This window comes from Thermochaetoides thermophila (genome assembly GCF_000221225.1).
Source record: "Thermochaetoides thermophila DSM 1495 unplaced genomic scaffold scf7180000011816, whole genome shotgun sequence".
Lineage (NCBI taxonomy): Eukaryota > Fungi > Ascomycota > Sordariomycetes > Sordariales > Chaetomiaceae > Thermochaetoides > Thermochaetoides thermophila.
The window spans coordinates 3,149,381-3,171,880 of record NW_006383032.1 but is presented as its reverse complement, the minus strand read 5'-3'; the positions used below and the strand labels follow the sequence as shown (position 1 = coordinate 3,171,880).

Below are 22,500 nucleotides of genomic sequence, written 5' to 3'. Positions count from 1 at the left end.
GATCAAGTATCGATGTTGCAGAACGGCGGGTGTTGAGCCGCTTTCATTCTTAGCTTCATCCTCATCCTTGTCCTTACAACTTCGACACTTTCTAGTTGTCTTTACGCGTGTTCCCATACTCGGCATCAACAATATCCTGCCTGTGATGCGTTCCTTGCATGTTGGTCGGTAGACTTAAAGGACATCTCCACGTCGATGATTTCAGGAGCATAAAGGATCACGAAGGTGCGAGCGTCAGGTGACGACGACGCTGAAAGGAGACAGTACGCCGTCCAAGAAGCCTTGCCCAGTTGGTAACCGGCGGGGTCTGCTTTAACAGCAGGATTGCCGGTGAGCTCACTGAGTTATTCAACATCGAGTTGGCATACTCAGCGTCAACACACTTGACGTCAACTCACATACCTAATCAGCATCACCATGGCTCAACCAGAAGACACCGAACCCGTGGCCTCGTCCCCAAAAGGCCACGGCCACGCTCACAACCCCACAAAACAATCCTTCTTCCGTAGGTCCTTCTCCCTCCATGACAGGAACATGCATCGCAGAGTCCATCGTACTGACGCGCCTTGACTTCCCTCAACCAAAGCATCTAATGGTACCCCCGATCAGCCTCAGACCCAGCAACAGAAACCCCAAGACGACAGCTGGAATGGCTTCCTCACCCAACGCCGCACACCCCGCAAAGCCATCCCGGGCCTGCCCCGAACCCAGACCCTGAAACGTCAGCGCTCCGAGGTCCGCAGCCGCCTCGAACCCGTGCGTCCCTCTTCAGCCGAGAGACGAGCCCTCTCGGTAGACAGACGCATAAGAGCTTCGACAAGTGCGTTTGATTCAGCCGCAGCAAGCGAAAGCGAGGTCACTGGTAGACGACAGCAGCAGCCGTTCAGCACGCCGACCTCGCCGGGCCCGCCGCCAGAGTGGAGTGGTTTGGCTACGCCTGCGGGATCTGCCCCTGCTCAGGGAGGACAGGGGGATAATAGTGACCTGGAGAGTTCACGGACTGATTTGAGAAGCGAGACGACGAGTGTTTGGCGGGAGCAGATCCATCATGAGCTGCAGACAGTTTGGATATTGAATTTGTCGATGTCGTGGAGGGATAAGTCGAACCGGGAGAAGTTTTTCGTGACGTACCGGCCGCCAGACGATCCGCATAATTGGAGGAGGGTCAGTGTCACGTTAGACTACAGGAATGCGCCGGAGGATTCGCTGGAGAGGAAGTTGAGCGTTCCAGGGAGGACGCAGAGAGAAAAGAATTTTATGATTTACGAAGCAATAAGGGATAGCTTACCGGATATTGTGTGGAGCGAGACGGTGACGAATTTGAGACTGCAGACGATGGAGGGACGGTTGCATATTCATGTTTGTGAGGATCAGAATGTATGTTTCTGGGTCCCCCCCTCCCCCCCCCTCCCCCTTCTTTTACTATATTTAACGGGCTGACATTGTCAGGAAATCATCCGCTACCCCCCCGTCCGCCTCCTCCGACACCTCGATCGCTGCAAAAAGCTCAAAGAGCGCGAAATCCATTTCGACTGCCACCTCTCCGGCTTTGTATACAAAGTCCGTGTTCACGGCCGTCCCCTCGTGAAAAAGGAGATCCCCGGCCCCGACGTAATTGACGAGTTCCTCTATGAAATCAACGCCCTGTACCGACTGCGCCACGCCCGCAACGTGATCCGTTTCCATGGCGTCGTGCTCGATAATGAGGGACAGCATGTCCGGGGCGTGTTAATCAGCTATGCTGCGAAGGGGGCACTGATTGATATCTTGTACGACGAGCGCGAGAGGGGCGCGAAAATCCCCTGGTCCCGCCGCGAGAAATGGGCGCGCCAAATCGTCGCCGGACTGGCTGAGATCCACGAGGCGGGGTTTGTCCAGGGAGATTTTACCCTGACGAATATTGTTGTTGACGAGCGGGACGACGCCAAGATTATTGATATCAACCGGCGTGGGTGTCCTATGGGGTGGGAGCCGCCTGAGCTGAGGACCTTGATTCACGCCGGGCAGAGAGTGGCAATGTATATCGGCATCAAGTCGGATTTGTATCAGCTGGGGATGGTGCTTTGGGCGTTGGCAGCGGGCAGGGATGATCCGGATGAGGTGTTGCAGGCGGGGAGGGGGTTGACATTTGAGGGGGAGGATTTTGCTGATGATAACAAAGTCCCGGATTGGTTCAAGAGGGTCGTGGAAACGTGTTTAGCGGAGGATCCAGCGGAGAGGGTATCAGCGGCGCAGTTGTTGGGGTGGTTCCCGAAGTTGGGCGAGGAGAATAGTGTCAGGGGAAATGGGGGGGATCATGACAATACGCCTGAAGGCACGCCGAGGGTGAATGGCTGGGCTTACATGGAGCGTAATCAGCAGCAGCAGCAGCAGCAGCAGCAACAGCAGGATGTTGCGGGTGATCTGAGGGCGAGTGCAGACTCGTTGGTTGCGAGGCCGCTTCCGTACCGGACGAGGCAGAATAGAGGGCGTTCGCCGCCGAGTGACTTGCCGACGGAAGAGGATGAAGAAGATGATGGCCAGACGTCGCGGATTGGGAAATGGATGATGGGCGCGGTGTGGCAGGCCGAGGGCGAGGGCGCTGAGCTCCCGCCGCCGGCGGTGCCGTCGCTGAGTGATTTTCTTCGGCCGGGGGGCATCTCAGGGTCGCCGTCGAGGGACGCGAGTAGGGGCCGGAGTCAGGGGGATGGAGATGATGATTCTATACCGTGTCGACACCCACTTTCTGATAATGAAGACGGGATTCCGATCCCCCAATCGCGCGGGAAGGATGCGAACGAGGGAGATTTGGAGCCCGCCACGCCGAGGAGGATAGACGGTTTCATGGCAGGCCGGAAGTTCAAATCGGGGACTGATCGGGATAGTGGGAAGTATGTCGGGCAGCGTGGCGACAAGGAGAGGCGAGATGAAGATGACGACACGACGAGCGATGAGGACATGTCCAGCACGAGCACAACAACACAAGAGCATCATCGGCATAAGCAGCGTCAGTGGCGGGGGCGTGGTGCCGCGCTCAGGGGGAGAAGACTCAAGAGCGAGAAGGTGAAGGACTCGATGATCTTGCATCGGAAGAGGCAGGAGAAGAGAAGGAAGAGGAGGGAAGAGAACGAGCGGGCTGTGGAAGAGGACGAAGACACAGAGTCTGAGTCCAGCTCCGGGTCGAGCTCCAATTCCGCCGCCGCCGCCGACGACGACGATGATGATGATGGTGATGATGACCGTCGCTCTCACCATTCACGCCACTCCAGACACTCAAACCGCTCCAAATCCCGCTCCCGCTCCCGCTCCCGATCCCGCTCCAAATCTAGATCCAGACACAGCAAGCCCAAAAAGCACAAAGCAAACACCAAAGTCAAGATCAAACATCCCCGTTACAGCGCCGACCACACGACTTCTTCACCTAAGTCACCAAAGTCACCAAAGTCCGCAAAAGGTAATAATAATGCCAATGCAGCCAACGTTTCAATCCCCCAGATAACCGAGTCCCCCATCCTCTCCAAAACCCCTACTACCTCATCCTTCGTCCCTCCTCCCCGCTCTGCCCCCATCCCTGCGCCTGCGCCGACCCCGCCGCCGTTGAATTTTGCTGTCCCCGCTGCTCCCCCTGTCCAAGCTTCAGGAGGAGCTGGCCAGGAAGAGGTTAGTTTGAGTGGGATCGGCGATGGCTGTGCAGTTGGAGTTTCTGTGGGTATGAGTGATTGTGACGCCTGTCATCAGGATAGTCGGCTGGCTGTTAGGGACCGGAGTGACCAGGAGGACGATGACTGGGGATACAGCAGTTATTACCATCACCATCCCCCACCCCATCCACACTCTCATTCCCATGGCCATTACCGCCGAGGTTCTCATCACTCCCATCATTCGCATAACGACCATGACAAGTACCAGCTCCAGCAGCAGTACAGCGCTAGCTGGCAGAACCAGCAACTTGAACAATACGGAAGCGAACACCTCCATCCCCACTGGCAACATCACCACCAAGCTCAGGGGTTACGGACTACCGAAGCCATGGATTTTAATTTGGCGGCTGGGATGGGGAGTTGGACGGGGCAGTATCAACCTTCTTCTCTGTATGAGTCACATCAGCGACATCATAGCCAACATCTTGGACATCATCATTATCAAGGGCATCTGGCTGGTGTTGGGGTGGGATGGGGGGCAGGAATGGGATTGGGAGCCGGAGATTATAGGAGGGGGGAGTTGATTGTGGAGGATGAGTGACCGCTATTACATCATAATCCTACGATCTCACACAAACAGCGTTTCCCATCGTCATATTATTATCACTTCTCATCCAGCACACAAACACACACACACAAACACACACGCACACACACACGCACACACACACACACAGTCACCAGCAACATTACTACACAAACATATCCACAATCAAACTCGCATCATTATCACTGTCATTCATCCCATCAACACGCCATCGATATCTACGATCTTATCATCATGGCACCACACCTGACCTCAGGGACACTATGCCCAGCATGGAAAGTAAAGGAAGTGAAATGGAGTGAGTTTGTGACCAGTCTGTAGACGGGTGGTGGACTGATGGTGTTTGCTTTAATAGGAGGGCTTGATGATGATCAGTGTATGCTTAAAGGAGGGATCTATGTCTAGGTATGCTTGGGGGTCGTCGCTTGGAACCGGTCTTAGTGATGATGATGATGATGATTATGATGATGATGGGGACGGCCAGTATTAATCTGACGCTCATGGCGAGAATGGCGATGGAACGATCGCAGGTCATGGGTTCAATCAATGGGGATGGACGAGCTCGGTACGAGGCCTTAGACGGACCAAACTGGACCGACCATGCCGAATGGTGTGGCAGCAATGAGGGTGGGAGGGATGAGTCGGACAGGTTTTGATGACTCTTGGTGTTCAGTATCCCTCCGACTTGGTTGTTGGAAAACGTTGATGAGTTGCAAACGGACTTCTTTCTCACGGCAGTCGGTGACAAGGACGGAAGCATACGCGTGGAATATCCGGAAGGTCTTTGTATGCAATACCTCCTACCTATACTTTTTACCTCCTAATTTTCTCTTGGTGGATTTGTTCCTTCTCTTCCATCTTCCTTTTTACCTTTCATTTTGTATCTCGGACTGGTCATCAACTAACTTTTGCGTAGTTGACGGTAATAAAGGAGAGCATCTGGCAGGGGGCAACAGTTATGGACAAATTGTGTTGAGTGCATGAGGGATCAGGCTTTTATTTGGACAGGGCAGGAAGAAGGACGGATGATGGGAAAGGTAGTGGTGGTCGACGGCGGCATTTTGCTAGGGTAATTGATACCTGGAATCTGCAGATGGATGGGGCGAGTTCGATGGATGAACTTACGACCTAACTTTCTTCAAATTTAATTTTTTATTCTTTGCATGTCTCAATAGCTAGTTGCAACTCATGCTATAGCCGTAGATGATCCTGGGATAGTATAATGTGATTAACTCTACTCCGTCACCTCTCTGACCCGGTCAGTCTGATAGCAGCCGCACAATGCTCCATGTCTTACGAGGATAGAATGGCACTTATAACTTACCGCATCTACTCGCCAAGATCGGGGATCTACTAGATTCAAGAACCTCGAGCTTGCATAACCCAGAACCGTCTCACTTGCAGATACTTGTTCTATCAGGTATAAAGTGTCCCATATAACTCTTAAACGATCCTCCGATTTTGGCGAACAGGCACAGGCAGGCAGTCTGCCAGCCTGCGGTCCATGGCTTGTGCTCGGCGGGACTTGGTTAAATGGGTTGTCGTGACTAGTCATGTTTGCCTGCGGATAAAGTCCCTCACTAATGAGCCCCTGCACGCTCTTTGGATGCCTGAACGGTTGCTTTCTCATCCAAGTCGCGACAACCCAAGAGTGGCTGATATCTTGAAATTGCCCTTTGTGACCTCTGAAATCGAAGAGGTTCATTTTGGAAACGCAAACCTAAAATGCCAGTCATTTACCGAGACTGGGCACATTTTCACTTCTCAAGTCATGTCTTAACACGAGATCTCGAATATCTTAAGATATTGTTATGCAAAGCGCACTTATCTGCAGTGTGCTAGGTCATTCCTGCACTGAGAAAACTGTAAACGCGTATTGCCTCATAAGGGTCGCTGTCGGACGAAAGGGGTTATCTCTATGGTTTGTCCGACCACTCTCTAGTGGATAAGTAGAATATACCCTGCTCGGACGGAACCACAATGTAGCTTCCTGATCGTTGTGAAGACATGCAGAGAAAGAGATAAACAGTACCAGTCGATGCGTGCTTCGATTTCCAGAGAACTCGTCGACTTTTAAGGCCTCTTCCCAGCCCTGTAGCCAGCTGCTTCAACAACTTGGCAACAAATGCCCAGCACCTCCCTCCACGATAGTGGATGAACTGACGTCAATTCGCTTCGGCACAGCAACCCCCATTTATGAGTCGAGAAGAGGATTGCAGCATCCGAGCCGGCAGCTAGCAGAGCCCAGCTTGACTGTCAGGAGTAGAGAGGAACCATCAAGTTTATCAGGTCTGAAAGCATATGAACCTGTCCACAGTTATCGCATCTTTTCAGGTATTCTTCTCCGACAACACGTCATGCTCCGCTCCAACACAACTCGTACACTCCCGGCAGCGTCGGCCCCGGAGAGGTCGTGCAGCTTAGGAGTGGCGCATGCGGCAGGCTATTTTCGGAAGGCTTCCGGAAGGGCTTGGCGACGGGCACGGCGAGTGCGGGGAGGGGTTCGCTAACAAACCCCGCCAGACAGCTGGCCGGAAGTCCCGCCATGGTTGGGCCAATGTTCGAGTCGTACCACCCGAAGTCGGCCGGCGTCCAGCCCCGCGATTCCCGCCCATATCGGGCCATATCGACGATAAGATCTCGGAGCGCAGGTTGTCATTGAAACTCGGCCGAAACGTGAGCGGGCGTGCCGGACGTACGATTATCTCCTGACTCGGTCAGCCCTGTTGGGCTAGCAGACATGTCTGTGAGAGGTGTTATTTTTCACTAGCCATGGTCCCAACTGCACAGCCACATTGTGGGACCCTGCGGCAATCTCTGTGGCGTCGGAGTAGTTGGGGGGGACCATCAGCTGTTAATGATCAACGGTCTGTGACAGTGCGCTGTACTTCGGTTGCTGTTCGGGCAACCTGGAACCGCTCTGACGGCGACGCGGGAGCTCTAGAGTGGGGGCTGGCAGCCAGGCGGAGGAAGGGGCTGCATGGTGGGGCGGGAGACATGGGATGAACGTCACCACCGTCTGCAAGTTGCGTAGTCGCAGTCTCTGCTGGCAAACATGCTGATGTGAGGACAAGAGAGCTGGCAAACAGCCGAAGCATGTGATTGGGAGGGGTCTTTATGATGATGGAGAATCCCGGGCGACGGCCAATGGGCCTGGAGCCAAAAAAAAAGCGAAAACGGGGACCGCAGGGGAGCTCTTGCGATGTTGAAAAAGTCTGTGGATTTTTTCGCCAGGAGCCCTTCGTCGGGAGAAGTCGATAAGTGGTGAAGGCGGGTCTTTGGCTGGCCCGTGCATGTATGAGGTTGATGGGATCGGCCAATCAGAGGACTCGTAGTTGTCAATGCCCCCGCCAAGCCGCTGCTGCTGCCCCAACAGTTTCCTCAACAAAATCTCGACGGCACAACGGCTGGCATCTGGGACAGCGATGGGCCATCCACGGCCAGCAATTTTGGCTCGCTTTTGCCCGCTTTTGCCGCGATTTTGGCAACAAGCAGCATCCGCAGAGCCATGGCGCGTTGCACATGCTGTTTGGGTGTTTTTCTCGGCCGAGGCCGAGGACAATGGCTGGCAGAGTGAGCTGACTGTTGGCTTGCAAGGACATCGGCACGTCTTGTTTCCGTTCCCCAGAGGCCTCTCGGGGGGCCGAATCGTGTCATTGCGAGTTTGTTCCGGATCTTCCTCCCCAACGAAGCGCTGGCAGTGGCGATTGTTTGCCCGGCCATTTGATAATCTGGGAACTGTAGTAGAGTCCTCAACTGTACACTAAGCGCTTCATAAGATCTGAGCGAGTGACTGGGTGCCTGCCCTGTGTGAAGTGGCCGTCTGGGACCTTCCTGGGACCTGCCTGGGTACCTGGTGCTTTCGGTTGAACAAGCTGCTCCTTTTGTCTTGTTGAGGTACTGGCACTGTACCCCCAGCGTATCCCGTATCCGTTTCTGCAAGATCAGACAGTTTCTGGCACTTTTTGCCCACTGCACTTTGCACTTTGCCTGGGGACTGCCATCCTCGAACTGGATCTGCTGGGACTGGAGACCTACCTCGGACTACTCTGCTGCATCTTGGACTGGACTCAACCGCAAGCGCCGCTCCCCCGCCAAACTGGCCACGGCATCCTACCCATCCTTGTTCCCTGCACTTTTTCTTTCCGTTGCCGTATCCGTATTCCGTATAAAACTTCCCATCCAGCCATCACTCCGTCCCCCCCCTCCTTCTGTTTGCTTTCTCTTCTGTAAACCCCACTCCCTGATCCTCGCGATCAACCCCTTCAACAAACACAGACGCACCCGACTGAGGGTTCTTAAAGGATCGGTCGACCCACGATCGAGACTGTTTTATCGCCCTCACCGTCATCGACCTTCGATCTTCCTGCTCGACTAGGTCCTGAACGGCGCTCGGGTTATTCAACATGGCGTCCGCGACCACCACGTCGGCGGATGTTCCGCACATCGCCCAGGCCGAGTCCTTCCCGGACGGCACCACTGACCACATTCCCCTCCGCAAGAAGGCCTACGACATCCGCAAGCCGCGTACGTCTCTTGTTCTTGCCATCATGAAACACTCTGCTAACAGAAGCAGACATCTCGGAGCAGCCGTGGACATGGTCCAACTGGTATCAGCACATCAACTGGCTGAACACCACTTTCATCATCTTCATCCCCCTGGCCGGCTGTGTTGCCGCCTACTGGGTCCCTCTCCAGATGAAGACTTTGTACTTCTCCATCGCCTACTACTTCTTCGCTGGCCTCGGCATCACTGCGGGCTACCACCGTCTCTGGGCCCACTCCAGCTACAAGGCCCGTCTCCCTCTCAAGATCTTCCTGGCTGCTGGTGGCTCTGCTGCTGTTGAGGGCAGCGCTCGCTGGTGGTCCAGCTTGCACCGTTCTCACCATCGCTACACCGATACCGACAAGGATCCCTACTCGGTGCGCAAGGGTCTGTTCTACAGCCACATCGGCTGGATGGTTGTTAAGCAGAACCCTCGCCGCATCGGCCGTACCGATATCAGCGATCTGAACGAGGACCCCGTCGTCGTCTGGCAGCATCGCAACTACCTCAAGTGCGTCGTCACTATGGCCCTGATCGTTCCCACCCTTATCTGCGGCCTCGGCTGGGGCGACTGGGCTGGCGGCTTCATCTATGCCGGCATTCTCCGCATCTTCTTCATCCAGCAGGCCACCTTCTGCGTCAACAGCTTGGCCCACTGGCTCGGCGACCAGCCATTCGATGACCGCAACTCGCCCCGCGACCACGTCATCACTGCCCTGGTTACCCTGGGTGAGGGCTATCACAACTTCCACCACGAGTTCCCCAGCGACTTCCGCAACGCCATCGAGTGGTACCAGTACGACCCCACAAAGTGGTTCATCTGGCTCATGAAGTTCGTTGGCCTTGCCTACAATCTCAAGACCTTCCCCCAGAACGAAATCGAGAAGGGCCGTCTCCAGCAGATGCAGAAGAAGCTCGACCAGAAGCGCGCCACCCTCGACTGGGGCACTCCCCTCGAGCAGCTGCCCGTCCTCTCCTGGGACGAGTTTGTCGCCGAGGCCAAGAACGGCAGGGCCCTCGTCTGCATTGCTGGCATCATCCACGACGTCGGCAAGTTCATCCAGGACCATCCTGGTGGCAAGACCCTCATCTCGTCCGCTATTGGCAAGGACGCCACTGCCGTCTTCAACGGTGGTGTCTACAACCACTCCAACGCCGCCCACAACCTGCTCTCGACCATGCGTGTGGCCGTCCTCCGCGGCGGCTGCGAGGTCGAGATCTGGAAGCGCGCCCAGGCCGAGAGCAAGGACGCTGTCCCCGTCACCGACTCGACTGGCAACCGCATCATCCGCGCTGGCCAGCAGCCCACTCGGGTTCCTCAGCCCGTACAGACTGCCGATGCTGCTTAAGCATGTCTACAAGGCCTGACTTAAGCCACGCCATCGGCATATCTCCGTGATTCCTGACGGCTACACCTTGCTCCGACTCGAGTTGTTAGAGATACGTTGCCTGGAGGCATAGCCTGGTTTTGCACTCGATCACCATCAAAAAAGTTCCCCCTCGACTTGAGTTTTCTTTCCTGGGCGTTTTATAAGATTGGGGTACAGGGGCCTGGTTTTTTATTCACGGCGTGGTCATGAGCATTTGCATGGTTTTATGTGTATATACTTAACAGGACGCTGTGCGATGAAGAAATGCATTGGGATAAGCATTGCTTTCCTCCCTTATTCCACATGTGATAGGTTGCCCGCCCCCCTGAGTTCGGATGTTGACTACCATTGGTTGCTGTGTAAACATAGCCCCTGTTCCTTGTCCCCACACAACTCACCAATTGGATCACTGGACCCCTTAATTGTTTGGTAGCCAGGTCCAGGAGGTTAAATAAACAAACACAGATAAAAGTTCTCAAGAACTTTGCACTACTGAGAAATAACGATACATACATACTGGAGCACTTGGGAAACTTTTTCTCGCATGAAGGCTCGTATGGCAGCCTTGGTTTGGTTGACCATTGGGACTCTGCTTTCACATTTCCTCCTTGATAAAGGCATAGATAAGAAGTTTTGTTCTTCAGGAGTCACCTAGCCAGTGAGGGAATCTCGTAAGAGAAAAGCATCACTGCCATCACCAACTACCAGTGAATCAGATTGTGATAGATGCAAACCTGGTTAAAAGTCAGGGACCTAAGCCGAATCTAAGAAAACTCTAGCCCATGACTACCGAATCAACCACTAAACCGCCATCCCCATTGACGCCTCATCCATGTCATGCAATGCACCACCATGATCCATGATGTAAATCGATCCATTTCATTCCGCCTATGTATCCGTGTAGTGCAGTCCAGTCATGCATCCATCATCCATGATGCATACCTTATTAATGAAAAGGGTATAAGAACCCATGCAATGTGACCACCCCCCCCCTCACCACTATGCTATGTAACCTGTATATGACCAAGTCCACGGCTGTGTATGTCAAAGCAGGGGTAAAAGAAAGGAAATCAAACAGAAAACGATCGGTGCTTTAGTATGAAAAGGAAAGGATGTGCGTGTGAGTGCATGTGCGCGCGCGTGTATGTCCGCGTGCGTGTGTGTGTGTGTGTGTGTGTGTATAAAACACCTTAACGCCTTTCCATGTAGAAGATTCGTAGGGATTTAGTGCGTATTTTGTGAGGTCAAAGGACCTCAATGATATAAGGGTGCACTTCTGCATGCACCACCTTCCTGATGCCTATCTCGGTCACCGACTGCGCTCATGGCAGATGTGACCCATCAACCAAAATTACATCCCCATATACTGCCAAATTAAAGCTGGCACCCCGACTTCCCTCACTTAAACAAACTCCTCAAATCCAACAATCGCTGCCTTGCCGCCTCCGTGTGATCCACGGCTAGCTTTGGATCGCGATCCATGCTCAAACTGGCCAACTTCTTCTTCTTCTCCTGCAACTGCAACATCTTCTCTTCAAAACTGTCCCGCATGATAAACCGTACCGTCCGTACTCTCCTCTTCTGCCCCAGCCTATGCACCCGATCAATCGCCTGCGCTTCCGCCGCGGGGTTGAACTGCGGCTCCATCACATAGACACTATTCCCCGCGGTGAGGTTGAGGCCCAGCCCGCCGGCCATGATGCTTACTAGGATGACTTGCACGGAAGGGTCGTCGCGGAAAGCGTCCATGGCGGCGTTGCGGGCGGGGCGAGACATCTTGCCGTCGAGGCGGGTATAGGTGATGCCGGCATTGTCGAGGGCGATTTGGATGAGGTCAAGGTGGGAGGTCCAGCCGGAGAAGACGACTGACTTTAGAGGGGGTTCGGAGGGGTTGGCTTCGCTGAGGGCTTTGTTGTGCAGGAGCTCGGCGATGAGGGCGCGGGTTTTTGTGTGCGGGCCGGAGTAGCGGTCGTCAGGGATGATTTTATTCGGGATGGCAGTATTGTTATTGCTGTTGTTGCTTGTGCTAGCGTCTGTGGAGGAGTAGGGACCTTTGGGATTCTTAGCTGCGGTGCGGGATTCGTGGACTTGGTCGGCACGGTTGCGGTGTAATTCGACATAAGCAGTGCGGTCGTAGCGCGCGCAGACCGTGCACTCAGCGGCTGTGGGATGGTATTGGTCGGCACGGAGGAGCTTGATGCAGGACGGGCAATAGACGTGGAAGCATTTGGCCATATAGCCAAGCACATCATCCTGGCGGTCCGACTCGGGGTCGTCTACTTCGACTGAGCCCAGCTTGATGTTGCACCGGAAGCAGTTGTCACTACCTGTTTCAACCATAAGGTAGAACATCTCGTAGGCCTTGTTCTCGCTAAGAACCGGTGTCTTGTCTTCGTCGTCGCTGTCGAGGTCGATCGGTGTATCAGCGGTCATGCCTTGGAGCTGCTCGAGATCCTCGTCACTAAGCAAGTCCTTGCCATGGGCACAGATTAGACGCAGCTGCAAGATAGACCGCAGGATATGAATCATGGTCTTGCCACCAACAAGACGGTCCTGGTTCAGTACATTGCCAGTCAAGATCTTGACACGCTCCTGTGCAGACCGGGCAAACCAGTCGTATATACGGCGCTCCTCGGGCGTGAAGTCCAGGTAGACGATCTCGTCGGTGCGCTCGGGAAGGGAGATCTTATCCTTCAAGCGGCGCAGCGTGATGGTGTCAATGAGAACACGCAGCTTTGTCAGAACCTCCGGGTCGGCCACCTTGAACGGCTGGATGATGTGCTGAAGGAATTTGCTCCTATCATCGAACGGCTTCAGACGCAGAAAGGCGAGCAGCGAAGCCAAATCATCCAGCTTGTTTTGGACGGGCGTGCCGGTGACGGCCCAGCGACGACTGGCCTGCAGGCGACAAACCGACTTGAAGGCCAGCGTGCTCTGTTCGCGGATGGTATGAGCTTCGTCGAGCACGATACGGAACCAAGCAATTTCCTCAAGGGGGTAGATGCCCCGCTTGCCTTTAATACGCGAGTTGAGCTCGCTGACGATAGAGCCGTACGTGGTAATGACCAGATCATAACGCGCCAACTCTTCCACATCCTTCACACGGTTGGGACCGTGGTAGATGTGGTACCTGATGCTGTCAGCTTTGATGTGCTGCTTGATCTGCTCCTCCCAATTGGTGACAGTACTCAGGGGGCAGATGAGCAGGGTAGCCTTGCCGTTCAGTCTCACGGGAGTCAAGTCGAAAGCTGCGGGCTTGGGGACATCAAATTGCGCATGATGCAAATTCTGCTGCTGCTTATTATTGGTCCGTTGTTTGGGAGCCTGCGGCTGCACAGGAGGCTGGCGTGACCAGCGATCCGCCTCTTCAAGAGTCTTAGTAACCAGTGAGAGGATACTAAGCGTCTTTCCGAGACCCATCATATCAGCAAGAAGACCGCCACGAGTCGGGGGCGGCTTCTCGCGCTGGGCTTGGCACGTAACCACGTTGTACCAGCAGTCGCGGCCTTGACGGTCCCTCTTCTTCTGCCAGATGGTGGTGATGCGCTCGCCATCGGTACCGGCGTCCGGCAGCTCATCTTCCTCCCGACGGGTCATGAAGTAGAGGGCTTGCTTCTGATGATGGAGCAGTTCGGTCTGCACGCGCGGATCGGGATCCATTTCGGGTAATTCGTTGCAGTTGTTAAGCGTGTCGAAGACGCCCATGACCTCGTTACGGATCTCCTCGGCGGAGCGGATGACAGTGGGAGTCGGATAAGCAGGGCCACTAGGCGGAATGTTGTTGTTGGAACGAGCAGCCTGGGGAAGTCGGTTCTCCTTTGCCATCGGGTTGAACACCTTGATACCAGGATCCACGCGGGGAGGGCTCACGAGTAGCACATTGCGGTTCGCGAAGTGCCTACCAACATGTTGAGCGTACTTTCTGGGCCCGTAGACCATCAGTTCGAGCTTCAAGTTGACAGAGCACTGCTGGCCGACCTGCTCGCCGGGGAGCTTGCGGCGACTGGGAATCCGGCAGTCGGTACGTATTTGGAGGGCCGAGTCCAGCAGAGGAGCCAAGCAGTCGGCCGTCCGCTGGTCGACCAAGCCAAAGACCACTCTGTTGCAGTCGTAGACGAAAATTCTACTTGTGTTCCTGTCATCTGCCTTGCGTCTGAGGATCGCCTTGATCTGCGGCCACCAGTCAGGACCGTTGATAGCGATCATGCCTTGCTTGGGAGCAGGGACTTTGTGGCAGTTAATCGTGGCGCCCTCGATCATACCATAGCACACCTCCTCGTCCTTGGACGGATCATTCGTAGGCTTCGCGGGCTCCGAGTCGCCGCCAGTAAGGTCGATGGTCTCGGAGGGTTTCGGCGCGGATGTAACCATGATGACATCTGCCGAAGGGTTGGCCATGATGACAGCCGCCGAGGGACTCGCCTGGGACATGACGACACCGGCAGCAGCAGTATTGTTCATAACCTGGTTGGCTTTAGGACTCAGCATAATGACGTCGTCCATCGTTTGTCGCCGCAGCGGCGGCGGCGGCGGCGGCGGCGGCGGCATAATGGGTCGCATTAAGGCGCCGTTGGTTGAAGCTGGAGGGCTCGACGACATCATGACAGTGTCATTTTCATTGTACGTCTTTCGCCGCTTCGGCTGGGGGATCTCACCGCGATCCAATGCCTCGCGCGGTCGACCGGCGCCATGACCCAATCCATTTGGAACGGCTGGCGTAAACGGAGAAGGCATTGTCGGAGATGGCTGTTGTCGAACCCTTTCAGGCTGCTCTGCCATGGTTTGTGGTCTCTGCTCTGCAGTTGGCGTCTGCGGCGCGGGCTGTTGCAGTGGTGAAGGTTTGGAAACTTGAAGTCGGTCAGAGAAGCCAGAATAGTCAAGGCCAAAGGTGTTTTGGGGCACGGTGATTTGGAAGGCCGAACTCTCTTGCTGTGGCATGGTAAGCGGGGCCATCGAGGAGGAAGTCGAGGATTCTGTCATGGTCACCATCCCCGTTGTCGGCTGGAGGGTCTCTGGCGCTGAAGACTCTGGCTGCCCGGCTGGATTGTTCATCAGAGCCGGGCTCCACATTTCGCCTGGCATTGTCAACGACTGTGTGAGTGATAGCGCGGTGTCTATGATCGTGTCAGTATGATGTTGAAGGCAACGAGGATGGCACGCGATGAGTCGGCTTGCCGACTGGATCGATCCTTCTGTGAATAAAAGTATGAAAAGGAGGGAAATTTATGAGAAAGGAAGAAGCTTTGTAGGAATAGGGAGTACGTGGATGCCAATCCGAACATACCCGTAGTGAGCAGTCAGGTTTTGGATGAAAGTTGCAGATAACAGTATTTTTGAAAGGAGACCTGGCTTTGACGCTCAAGTTTCAGTGCAACTTCGGAAGCTTCCCGAGGGCCACGAGGACTTCACCGGCTCGAGTGATTGGTGATGAAGTGAATATGACAAAGGACCAAGATTATATCACCTGAACGAAGGGTTGGGTCAGGATATGGTTTGAGGCGCTGAGCGAGACTAGATTCTGGGCATGACCGAGGGATGTTTTGTGGAAACCCGTCCAAGCTGACAACCTTTGGTTCAGTGTACCTTGCCGGCGGTGTAGAATATTTAGTGGACGAGATGTCTATCGCACAAATGGATGTCTGCACGGTTGTTGGTTGGCGATGGGGAATATGGAGGGGTAGAAATGCGTTCAAGTGCCGGGGCCAGGGCAGAGAGAGAGAGGGAGGAGGGAAACTGGAAAGCTGTGAAGCGCGTTGTAGGCTCGTGACTTATTGGCAGCAGCAGCAAGCATAAAACTACATTTCCACACCCGAAATGAAATAACTATTTTCGTAGAAGGAGTGAGAGCAGTATTCGCGCCAAAAGCACATGCGATGAGTGCGCGTGTTAGAAAAAAAAAGGTGGTTTGCAGTTTGTGAGCCCGTGAAGTCCTCGAGATAGCCGGTGCCTCGTTGGTTTCTGGAAGCCGAAGCTTTATCGCGCCTGCTGCAATCGGCGCACTACGATAGGCCTGCACGGTGGTGGACGGCGATAGGCGCGCGTGACCCTGCACAAATTGCAGCAGGCAGAGTGGCACGTGCCGCGCTAGCCTTGACGGAAGCGCGCTGATCAGCCTGAGAGCTTGACCACCATGACCCATCATCCATGGGCACTCACGGGTCTCAGATCGAGTTACCCGGGTCGTGGTTTTGTGCCTGTTGGGCTGAACGTCTGGCAATCTGCCGCATATCTGGCACGTGAAGAACATGCAGTGAGTGGTTGATCTGCGGGATTTCTCTCGAGTTTCATCGAGTTTCAGCAGATAGTACCAAAATGCCATTTTCTACTTTGAGAGTTGAGGATGCTAAAGCCTGTTTAAAAGCCGCAAATCCGACCCTCCATGACCCTCCGTTACCCGACTGCCGCATCTTGATCATCTGCAGGGTCCAATCTGGATATCCCCGAATGACATCAAATCCCCACAATCCTGGCTGCAAGATCGCTCTTGTCCCGGCTGCCAGGTGGCCGTTGGCAAGAAGACGATGTAGATTTTCCGAATTCCATCACAACCCAGCCCGCTCTTTACAACCTTGGTCAAAGATCCCCAAAGGCCCGAGATTCAAGTTTTTTTTTTTTTTTTTTTTGTCTTTAGCTATCCGTTACACAATCGCATCGCATCCAACAGCATCATGTCAACGGGCAATCGCATGCTCTCATCGTCATTCCCTATCTCTTTTTTTTGGGATGTCGTTCGTCATTGCTGGTGATAACGGTAACACGGCATCAGAAACCAAGACGTCACCGCCTGAGCCCGTATCACCACCAAAGTCGCGTGACTCCCTTGAACCCCACCACTACGACCACCGCTCCGTGCTCTCCAGGCTCTCACCGTCGGTCTGGCACACTACACCTACATACACCTTTTCAATGATACCCTACCCCACCCCACACCCCGTGTTCTAATCGCATCACACCCCCGCGCCGCCGTTGGCTCTTTCTGCTGCTGCCCCCCATCTCCACGATTTGCGATCGATCATCAACTGCCGGCAGCGGTAGTGACCCACTCCCACCATCACCAACCATCCTGCTCAACACCATCACCACCAACGTTGGTGTCACCATCCCCCCCACGCACAAGAATCCCCACACCTCCAACGACGTTCAACCCATTCCCACATCCATCATGCATCTTCTCCCTGCTCCTCGTCCTCCGTCTCCTTCTCCTACTACTCTCTTCTTTCATCCCCTTCCTCGAAACCGGTCCACTGACCGGCGACCTTGAGCGTGACGGACTCAGACTCCTATGATGATGTTCCCAGTTGTTGTTCTCTTCCAAATCATCATCCAAGTTCCATCGCCATGCCGGTAACCCGGGCGTCGTGCGGGCTTGTCTCAGGGGTAGGCAAATCACACGTGGGGGTTGTTTTACTCCCCACACCTCCAGTAACGGGCTGTTGTTGTCATCACAATCCTCCTTGCCAGATTCATCCCCGGGACAACTTTCCACGAGAACCGGTGTGCGATGTCTCGGCCTCCCACGAAACGTTGACGATGAGGTTGACCGGGGATGGCCGTGCTTACGGCAGTGATGGTCGCGCCAGAGGGAGTTATCTTTGGTTTTTGTCTTCTTGGCTGCTGCTAGCACATCTTGAGAGCGGAAACGTCTTCGTCCTCGCGGAGGGTCGTCGGTACTGGGGGCTGGGGAAGGGGAGCAGCGGACGGGGGATAGTGCTCGGGAGGAGGTGCGCGAGGGGTTTAAAAGGGTGATCGGCGTTCTCTTTCCCTTCGCCTGGAGGGGATGGGAGGTTGATGTTGTGGTGGTAGTGGTGGTGGTGTAGGCAGGCATGGCTGGACAGGTAAGTAAACCGTCAGGTAAGCTGGAGCTTTGTGTCCGATGGGATTGATATGCCCTGCTATTCAGCTCGAGGGCGAGAAAGAAACGGCAGTCATCATGGAAGAGATAAATCTTAAGTATTCTAAAGGGATACCCTGAAGAAGATAATGATCCCGAGAGACAAATCTCCCTCCAAAAGTATCAAGGTGGTCAAAGTTTGGACTAGATTCCTCCAACAAAACCAACCTTCTTACAATCTCGGGATCGACAAAAACCACAAAGAACACCTGATATCTCCGAGCTTGCCGGGACAATACCAAACCTTACACGTACGGAAGCTCTCTGACTCAAGACTCTCAGTGGCGTTCCCCCTCCAGTACCTTTTAACCACAGGACCGGGACCATGTGGGGTCAAGTTTGCATCATGAGATGTCCGATCCCGATCTCCAGTGCATGCATTAGTGTAGACAGGTCGAAGGTTGGTCATGGGACAAAGCCCCAAAACCCCATACAGTGTAAGCCGTATCCCGCGCGTCATTCTCGTCATCCCTTTTAAGCTTATCATCTATACGTCATCGTTGCTAGGGACCAACCAGTTACCGCGGATAGACCCCTGGTGGTGGGACGATACCCTGACTTACTGATTTGGGCTTTCACTAACCGATCATCCGTTGGTTACAACGGTTTGGCCTCTTCCTCGTCATTCTTTTCCATCTTATTGTCAATGCTTAGAGAGACGACAAGCTGACCAGACAAAGAAGAAGTTGAGATTCCTTGGTATCGCGACAGTTACATACATCAGGTAGGCAATATACATTTCAGCGATTGTTCCTTTTTTATAGTACACAAATCATCGTACACATATCGTCGTGATCAAATCGCATAATTGCTGCATTATCGCAAATCCGTGTCATGCTATACTGTGCCAATCTATCCATCCAGATCCAGCTCCTCCGGACAAGTCGCTCACATGTCGTATGTAAATAATTCGGCCGGGGATTGAACCCCTGAGGTCGATTGACACAGAGACGGTTCGTTCAAGACTGAGTGGTACTATCGCTTGTGCTGACGACTGCAGAGGCGCCGTTGCTGGGTGTTGTCATAGCCAGCCTGCGGTGGCGGACAACATCCTTAATCACACCAACCAGGAATGATCGGGGTATGAACCAGTCCTTGAGCAAGTCTTTGAGCGGTCCGGTCGAAGGCATCAGCAGGGCCAGGAGCCTGCCGCGCAATTTATTCTGTTCACATCCCTCAGCAACAAGTTTCTCAGACTCTTCTTTCACAATCTTGTAAAGATCCGCATAAGTGGGGACGGGTAAGAACTTCTTTCTCATCTTCTTTCTCTCTTTCTTCTTTGGCTGTGCCGCCGTGCCCTCTTCCTGTTGCTCTAACTCTTCAGGGGTAATGGTGGTAATGGTGGTGGTGGTGGTGGTGGTGGCGGTGGTTCGTGAAGGCTTACTTTCGTTCTGGCAAGCTTCCCGGATCAACTTGACAAGCGCCGCCTTATCATACACACAGTTGGCGATCGGCGACACCTTGTCCCCCATCAGCTTTCCCATCATTTGGCCGAACAACTGGTTGGCCTTGACGCCCTCGCCGATCAGTTGTGCCTTAGTCGCCTCCACTTGCTTGCGGAGGTCATCGACCGTGAGCTCGCGCACAGAACTGCTCTCGGCGTACTCCTCAAGGATCTTGGCCTGGGCCTCCTCCTTCTCTGCCAAATCCTCGCGGCCCGCCATCCGGGCCTCCGCGGCCGCCTCGCGCGACTTGGCTGCCGACTTGCGCAGCAGGACAACCAGCTGCACGTCCGTCTTGATCGGAGCGTCAGTCTTGCTGGCGTTCACCACGGCAGCCAGCACAGCACGGAGGACCGAGAGCCGGTTCTGGTCCTTGGCCCGCATCGCCGTCTTCAGGTCATCCTTGATCTTGGAGAGGAGCGGAGGAGGCGGGATGTCGGTTGACGAATAGGGCCGGGCCCCACGGATGAAAGCCAACCTTGTCGTCGTTATGGCAGGCCGGCGGACGACCGGCTGACCCAGGGTCCGGATCAGGTTGCTGAAGGCGGCCTTGCTCGACATGTTAATTGGGAAAATCGGTTGTCGGTCGAAGTGGGTGGATGGGCCAGGAGTGGTAGGGAGCAGCAGCGAGGAGCTCTAGCGGCTGATCGACGAGTCAGACAACTGTCAATTGGCGGGCTGGGAGTGGGGGATGTGCTAAGAGGGCGATAAGCTGCAACGTTGGCGTGGCCGTTGTCGTAAATATTGTTGGTTGAAGGTGAGCTTGTTTTTGGCTGTTGTCAAAAAATCGAACGTCCCGCAGCAGGCAAGCTTTCGTTTCAGTTCCACCTGGCACCACTGATGGGGCACACCGATCGACACGGGAAGCAAGCCTATTGGTCCGCCAGCAGGCTCAAGGTTGCACCCCCCTGGGACGCCTCATTAGCCTAGGACAGAAACAGCCGCCCATTCTTTGACCGAGCAGAGGGACCGCGCGGGCATCAGACGCTAAGACGTCACCGGCGGTCGGTGTATGAGTCGGGATGTGCGCTCTTCTCCCGTCGAAGGCATTTTTCTTGTTTTATGCGGCGCTGCTGGAGGGTGATTATCCTGCAGCCTGGCGTCCAATGTGAAGGCGAGTTCTGCTCCCTGACGCCAGTAAAAAAAAAGAGGAAAACGAAAAAAAAAAGAAACATCCACATTGGACCGCTTGGGAAGTGCCATCATCATCGGGATATCCATCTTTTTGACAGCTCTCGTTCAGTGACATCGAGCTGGAAGCGCCGAAGAAATGCCACCCCATTTCGCAAAGAACTGGTCCCACTCCCCACGCCGGGGGGAATGTGCCTGGCACGCTGCGAAGCCGCGGCCGTTCTGCATCTTCTGGAATCACCAATGAAACCAAACAATTTGGTTCGTGTGGGGAGCAGGAATGGGGCAATCGCACGAGCTGGCATTGATAAAAAGCGTTGTCTCACTGCTAATTGCTGGTAGACTAGCTACTCTAGGGAGAGCCATGGGGAATACACAACACTATTGACACAGGGACCGTAGCACGGTGTCGGCACCCGTGTAGAGTTGTAGATAAGTGGGAAGTGTGCCGGGGCAGAAGCCCGAGAAGGACGTAGAATCGCAAGGAAATGTAATTTCGTCCTTGATAGGCGGGCTGAAAAAGGTGTTGAGCAGCAGGATGCCCTGGATACGGGACACGGAACGCCGCCGGCGTGGTGTCGAGGGCTAACGACGCAGACCTGACGTGTAGTCAGAGCAGCGACAGCAGAGGCGGAGCTGATGAGACTAGAGGTCTGGACGTCTGACTGGTCATATGGATGGATGCTGTCGTTTGTTTGATGTCAATGGTGTCGAAGACCGATGATGCTTTTCCAGAAACAAGCCATTCCACATTCTTCCATTTGCGCAACGTGCATCGCTTGTGCATTTTTCGACCCTCTCCATGCGATGACAACCGTTGGACGTCCCAAGTGGGCGGGCCCCGCAACCGAGATAGGACGGAAATCAATGTTTTTGACGGGCCGGATGGATCTCCCCAGTGGGAATCTCCCATGCCATCTCCACGTGAAGCACCCAAGCCCGGGATGAGAGCATGTTAAAGTCACCATGACCCTCGACATTGAGGAAGGGGTCCTACTCAATTCCCTAAACCCCATTCTCGCTTGTCCTTCCCCTCCAGGGCCCTCCCGGCGTTGCAGCTTCTTGATCCAGAGAAAATACGGCTGTTTCTTTTCTCTTCTCTTTCTTCTGGCCTGATGAATAGGCTCCCGCGCTGTGATCATGAATAAGCCCTGGTGTTGCTGCAATTAGCTCAAAGTCAGGTGCTGTCCTGCGAAATGAGTTAAAGTTTCCCAAATATAGTGCTGCCTCTCCGGATGGAATTGTGATGGTGGTGCTGATAATTTTTTTTCTCCTTCAACCATGTGACGGGTACAGGTTCAACATTTTAGGGCCTCTCGGAATGAGAGCCAAGCACAGTCCATGATGATGCATATGAACCCCCAAGACACAGCATCCCCGAACGATTATCGACCCTTCAGCTCTCACGTTTGCAGCTTACATTCTCCTGCTTCCCGGCCCTCAGATATTCAAGTCACTGCCAAATTTGAGGTCAACTTCACTTCCAAAGCTTGGGCGGTGAGACCCTACCGCGGTCGTGATGGTCGTGACGTTGGGCCGAGTCTTGGGCACTTGTAAGTATCCAAGAGATTTGGGACGGGGGACTGCCAGAGCGCCAACCACTTCACCGCTGTTCCACGTTAGGTGATAAGTGAGTGACCCTCTAAGGTTGACATGCTCGGCTCTGCAGACTCAGCTGTTGGTCATGACCTTGCGTGGATGCTTACCAACTGTGCATGAGAAAGAATCTATGAGTGTGCCCGAGGTATGTATGTCTAACCCAGCCAACCGGCATTCTTCCATGCTTCCCCCCCTCCCCCCCCCCTTCCCCCCCTTTTTTGCGCCTTTAAAACAAAGCAAAACATAAGAAGCCGTAAACCGAGAAGCAGAATCCGAATCCCCTACAGCGCCAAA

At 54.3% G+C, this 22,500-nt stretch overlaps 4 protein-coding genes across 4 annotated transcripts; 2 read left to right on the top strand and 2 right to left on the bottom strand.

The window, feature by feature from the left end:
- Positions 1–417: 417 nt before the first annotated feature.
- Positions 418–4,204, top strand: CTHT_0029510 (uncharacterized protein; the record flags this gene model as incomplete). The annotated part of the gene is made up of 4 exons (XM_006693343.1): positions 418–505; positions 587–1,377; positions 1,450–3,688; positions 3,777–4,204. The coding sequence occupies 4 exons, from the start codon at positions 418–420 to the stop codon at positions 4,202–4,204; spliced, it is 3,546 nt and encodes a 1,181-aa protein (XP_006693406.1).
- Positions 4,205–8,633: 4,429 nt separating this feature from the next.
- On the top strand, positions 8,634–10,122 carry CTHT_0029500 (acyl-CoA desaturase 1-like protein; the record flags this gene model as incomplete). The annotated part of the gene is made up of 2 exons (XM_006693342.1): positions 8,634–8,754; positions 8,804–10,122. 2 exons carry the CDS (start codon positions 8,634–8,636, stop codon positions 10,120–10,122), a joined length of 1,440 nt encoding a protein of 479 aa, XP_006693405.1.
- Positions 10,123–11,541: 1,419 nt separating this feature from the next.
- CTHT_0029490 (helicase-like protein) lies at positions 11,542–15,225 on the bottom strand (the record flags this gene model as incomplete). Its single annotated transcript, XM_006693341.1, has 1 exon — positions 11,542–15,225. The coding sequence occupies one exon, from the start codon at positions 15,223–15,225 to the stop codon at positions 11,542–11,544; it is 3,684 nt and encodes a 1,227-aa protein (XP_006693404.1).
- Positions 15,226–18,993: 3,768 nt separating this feature from the next.
- On the bottom strand, positions 18,994–20,037 carry CTHT_0029480 (carbon-nitrogen ligase-like protein; the record flags this gene model as incomplete). The annotated part of the gene is made up of 1 exon (XM_006693340.1): positions 18,994–20,037. One exon carries the CDS (start codon positions 20,035–20,037, stop codon positions 18,994–18,996), a length of 1,044 nt encoding a protein of 347 aa, XP_006693403.1.
- Positions 20,038–22,500: the final 2,463 nt, after the last annotated feature.